This window comes from Solanum stenotomum, chromosome 1 (genome assembly GCF_019186545.1).
Source record: "Solanum stenotomum isolate F172 chromosome 1, ASM1918654v1, whole genome shotgun sequence".
NCBI classification, from domain to species: Eukaryota; Viridiplantae; Streptophyta; class Magnoliopsida; order Solanales; family Solanaceae; genus Solanum; species Solanum stenotomum.
In genome coordinates this window covers 40,403,779-40,409,569 of record NC_064282.1, presented here as the reverse complement: position 1 = coordinate 40,409,569, position 5,791 = coordinate 40,403,779, and the positions used below count along the sequence as shown (strand labels likewise).

At 30.0% G+C, this 5,791-nt stretch overlaps 1 protein-coding gene across 1 annotated transcript; it reads left to right on the top strand.

The window, feature by feature from the left end:
• Positions 1-1,726: 1,726 nt before the first annotated feature.
• LOC125847637 (F-box protein CPR1-like) lies at positions 1,727-2,896 on the top strand. Its single transcript, XM_049527283.1, has one exon. The coding sequence runs from the start codon at positions 1,727-1,729 to the stop codon at positions 2,894-2,896; it is 1,170 nt and encodes a 389-aa protein (XP_049383240.1).
• The last annotated feature ends 2,895 nt before the right edge of the window (positions 2,897-5,791 follow it).

Sequence of the window (5,791 nt, the reverse complement as noted above, 5' to 3'; positions counted from 1 at the left end):
TAGGGGAAAGAAAACTTTGAGGAATGAAACACACTTCATAAAAAGCTTAATTAATGTATTTAAATTTGACTCCCATATAGAGGAAAAACCTACAAATAATAGTGCAGATATATAAAAATAATAATTACGAAAGCACCAAATATTATGAATTCAACCATTCCAGCAACATTCTAAGTTGTGAACTAAGAGGCGCAAGAGTAGTAATGTCGCATTGCAATTGAAATCAATTTTCTTTGTTTATTCTTTCTTCTTTTGGTGCCTTGGAATTAAGTATTGAATTTTAAAAGGTGTGAATGAAAAATGAAAAGTTGAGACTTTTATCAAAAGTTGTGACTTTTGTAAAATATTATGACTTTTGTGAAAAATTGTGACTTTTGTTAAAAAATTTGACTTTTATGAAGATATCTGACTTTTCTAAAGAGTTGTGAGTTTTTCGTAAGGTTATGAATTTTAAGAAAGGTTAAAAAATACGAATCATGATTTGTGAGGGCGTGAAAAGTTGTGACTTTTCCATAAGATTATGACTTTTAAGAAGGGTTAAATAAGAATCCTATTTTTGTAAGAGCGTCACATAGGTGGGTCAAAAGTTCTCTTATATATGTATATTGAAAATGTCCAAACACATATATATCCCTTTTAACTTGTCCGTAATTTTATTTTTTTTGGCACTCTAACTCAATCGAGTTTTGTTTTAACCCTTCAACTTCATTTTCAATGTACCATTTAAACACAAAATGTTGGCTAAAGAGATTAATAAAATTATTCACCTTTTAAAACACGTGAGGAATTCTTTCTTACATTAATATTCGATATTCTTATCATTCACAACCTTCTACCCTATTTATTTCTCCATCTTCTCTTCAACCCCATTTTTTCCTTCATCTACTTTACTTATCCATTTATTTTTTTCATCTACCTTATTTTCTATATCTCTCCCTATGCAAAGATAGTATTCTTTTTATTTTAATTTATATTATCTTTTCTTTTAATCTAAAAGTGTAAACCATCAATTATATTCTTCGTTATAAAAGACTAAATAAAATATTACAATACTGAATAAAGAGTTAGATTGAGGAGAACAATACCATATAAAAATTTTGAATTATAATTAATTAGCTGAATGATATCAAATATTTTGTTGATGCCACATAAATTTAAAAAGACGGATATTCATAGTAACACAAACTAAATTTTATATTAACTTGTATCACTAATCACTCTCAGCAATAAATTTTGTAACCAATTGTAGCTAATTAATCTATTTTCTTATATTACTTAAAGATATTAACTTGATTTAATTAAAGTAAATAAAAAATAATTTTAATGACTTGGAGAAATAAAACACATGACGTTATTTAAATGAATATATATATTTTAAACCCTTTTAATGTTAGTCTAACATGCTAAACATTTATACTGGGTACAACTTTTTGTGATTAAACGGTACATGCTAAATAGAGTTAGAGGATTAAAATGAAATATGACTGAGTTAAAGTGTTAATATAAATTTTGAGGCAAATTAAAGAGGTTGTATATGTGTTTGGTCATTGAAAGTTATTGTATTTTCAAATCCTCATAACCACAAAATAAAAAATATTTGACGGAAGAATTATAATTTTTCAAATGAGATAGAGATTTCCTTGCGCTTCGGCGATACAACTGAGACTACACACAGAAACATCATTTCCTCAAGTATAATTCAAAATGCATTTTGAGAGAATCCAAGATGGCACATGAAATTCTGAAGAAATTGCCCGAAGATGTGATTATTTATATACTTTTCAGGCTTCCAGTAAAATCACTCATTCGATTTAAGTGCATCTCTAAAACTTGGTACATTCTCATTCAATCCTCGACATTCATCAACCTCCACCTCAACTGCAGTAAAACTGCTAAAGAAGAATTCATTATCTTCAAGCGCTCTTTACAAGTAGATCCTTATCAACATAAAACTATATTGTCTTGTCTTTTTGGTGATGATCTTAACCCCGTTTCACCAGATCTAGATGTGCCATATTTGGAATCCACTTTTGTTAACGATTATGACCAATTTATTGGACCTTGTCATGGTTTAATAGCTTTGGTTAATATGATTAACACCATATTATTTAATCCAGCTACTAGAAATTATAGGTTGCTACCGCCTTACCCTAGTGATGCTCCACAAGGTTTTCGATGTTCTGTTGATGGTATTGGGTTTGGATTTGACTCGATGGCAAATGACTACAAGGTAGTTAGGATTTCTAAAGTTTATAATGATCCTCCTTATAGGGACCCATATTCAAGAGAGCAAAAAGTTGAGGTATATGATATGATCACTGATTTCTGGAGAGAATTAGAGAATATTGATCAAGATTTACCTAGAATTTATTGGGCGCCTTGTTCTATGGTATTTTACAAGAGCGCTTGTTATTGGCTTGCAATTGGATCCAAAGACAAAATGATAATTCTCTATTTTGATATGGGTACAGAGATTTTTAACACTATTAATATGCCTGATACTTGCAATTCCTACAATGGACCACACTATGGTTTAGTGGTTTTAAGCGACTCTATAACAATGCTTCGTTACCCTAATCCAAATCCTGAATATGATCCAGCACAAGATTTAATGCAAATCTGGATGATGAAAGAGTATGGGTTATATGATTCTTGGATGAAGATATACACAGTTAGACCTCTTCTTATTGAATCTCCATTACTAATTTGGAAGGATTATCTGATGCTTTGCGAAAGCAGAGAGGGTTCTCTAATTTCGTATGATCTAAAGTTGGATAAAGTGCAAGAATTCAATTTACAGGGTTGTCCGACAAGTTTGAGAGCAATATGTTACAAAGAAAGCATGATACAGATTCCGTGTGAAAGCAAGGATAGTGTACAAGTTCAATATTTCTAGACAAGCTACAACTCTTCCAATTTAAGTTGAATATAATTAGTGCATATGTCCGTACTTTGAACAATTTTTAAATACATTTATTTTATTAATGTGTATATCTATATCTATCTATTTATCTATCTATAATACATTAAAAGCATTAGCTTTTTAACTTGTAAGATAAATTACAGACATACCTTCCTAACTTAAATAGCTTCTTAGCTTCTTTCCTTTTTAGTCTGTTTCAAAAAGAATGATTTTTTTTTTTTTGTAACATTTTAATTTCAACTTTTCAAGTGGATGTTTAAAGCCACAAGATTAAAGAGAAATTTTGTACGTTTGACATAACTTTAATTTAGGATGACAAGATTCAAAAGTCTTCTTTATTTTCATAAATTCCGTATCAAGTCAAACTACACCACTCTTTTTGAAACGAAGGGAGTATTTAATAAAATTTAAAACTAAGAGACTGAATGCTTCATCACACGGTTTGGAATATACGCTGCTTCAAATAAGAGTTGCCATTCGACAACTGATCTGACTTTTTGCAGGCATAGCGGACTAACCAAATTTGAATTTAATATTTGCTCTTATCTATTCTGATATGCCTTTATATTTCTTCTGCAATCATATATGCTCTTATTATGTCCTTAATTTTTAATGTGGAAATAATTATTAACAGAAAAATATGATCTCAAAGTTTTGATGCTCACCATAAACATTCACTGTCTAAACGATATTGTAAGTTCAAAGAAAGGAACAGATAGAGAGAAATCAATACCTTTAATTGTGTAGAAAAATTGTTTTTTCTTTTGTCATTTTCATGATTTCAAGTGTCCTCTTTACTGAATGACGATTGAGTGAATTAACTTTTATCGTTCGTTTCTTTCTTGATAATTTGTTTTTCTTGATATGTAATCCTACTTTCAACTGCTCAATGAATTGGAATGCCCTTGCACTCGTGCCTGCTGCCTTTTTCTTCTTTTTTTCATAATTATATCATTGTTGACCATGTACTTTTTGACACTTTAGCCATTTCATAATAGATAAATGTACCGTTTAATTAGGCTTCAATTTACATTTATGCCCTTCAACTTTAGGTGGACAAAAGACACTTAAACTTGTATAATGTTAAACAATAGACATATCCATCCTATATGGACAATTTGTGCCCTACTTGCATCCTGTGTGTACTATGTCATGTAGGATGTGTGTGTTTACTTTTTCAATTTTAGACTAGTTTAAATGCATACTTGTGTACATCCAAAGTTTGAGGACAAATATGTCAATTGAAGCCAAGTTAAATGACATGCTTATATATTATGACTATTCTTTCTTAAACTCCATGTAAATAATAACAACGAGGTTTCTTTGATAAGAATGTGCTTATATGTGTTTTCTTTCGTCTAATGAATTTAGACCTGTGGATACTTTTCTTTTGTCTGATAAATTTTAACTTGTGAATACTAATGCCTATTTTACAAGTTACTTTGTTGTTGATCAGTTGTGTTTTTATCGCACATAATTTTGCAGAGAATTTGTAGTAGCTTATAAAATATTGAATTGGTTTTACTCCAACAAAAGTTTTGCCTAATACTCTTTTCGGATAGTTATCGCATAAAAACAAATGTGGATTATAGATGGATATTGTATGGGAAGTATAATTATTAAAATTTTAAAATATTTTATATACTGCCTAACAATTTTTGTATAAAACTAGCATTGTTAGCTCATGTGACGTTAGTACATTCAAGATTTTTTGATTACTTCAATATTCCGTAGCAGATCTAGAATTTTAAGATTGTGATGTTCTCTTAGCTACAGTTAGGCGACAAAATTTTCACTATGTGACTTCAAAATATAAAATGTAAAAGATGAAGAAGTCAAAGAGTGCTCAACAATTAAAAAAAAAAGGTGTTCAACATATATATATATATTTATATCACCGTCTACCTAGCTCCGACGCACTTAGCTATCAATCAAAAAATGTAAATGCATAAATTTAACACTACATCGTAAAAAAACACAATCATATTTGAACATGACAGCAAAAATAATCCATAAGTAAAACTACAATAAATATTATTTTGAATAAAGAAAAAAAGAAAAAATTATTTTGTATAAACTCTATTTTAGAATAAATAGCAAAATGCAGCGAGCGAAGGGCAAAAAGACAATCAACCTAGGGAATAAGGGAGAAAAATAATAGAATAATCTAAGTGAATACAGTGATAAATAAGGGAGAATAAATAACAAAACGCAGCGAGCGAAGGGAAAAAAGACAATCAACCTAGGGAATAGGGGAGAAAAAATAAAAGAATAATCTAAGTGAATACAGTGATAAATAAGGAAAAAAGAGTTAGTTTTTCAAATTTTTAAAAAATGTGTTGGGAATTGAACCCCTTGATGCAAAAGCTAAAATATGACCTTAAGCACCCTCAAACAACCATTACGCCAATGAGGCTATTTATGGATGCTCTTTGTTTAATTATATACTATTCCTCTTAATTTCTATATACATATAGATAGTTTGATACATGAGTGTTCGAGCATTCGAAAGTGTCTAAGTGGGCCCCTGCACCGTAGAGTTTATCAGCATGACATTTGCTAGAAAAGATCTTGCTAGGATCATAATGAGTGGAACCATTTTCTATGTATTTAGGAATGTTGTATGTACGCAAAGGGAGATGCACTTTAGAGATATTGTTTGTAAGTAAGTATTTGATATATATATTACCCTTATATATAAGCTAGTAAGATTGGGACGAACACAACATCATATGGTAGTACAAATAGGAGTATAAAGTGTACCGTGCAGCCTTTAAATTTTAGCTTTGTTTGGCTCTGGCCCAATTTTATTGGTTGTAGTCACTATATACCCACGTGGAAAGAATTGAAATTAGCTCTTACTCATGT

What these genes read in the sequence shown, in the direction of transcription:
- LOC125847637 (XM_049527283.1), top strand. Translation starts at nt 1,727, where the DNA reads ATGGCACATGAAATTCTGAAGAAATTGCCCGAAGATGTGATTATTTAT.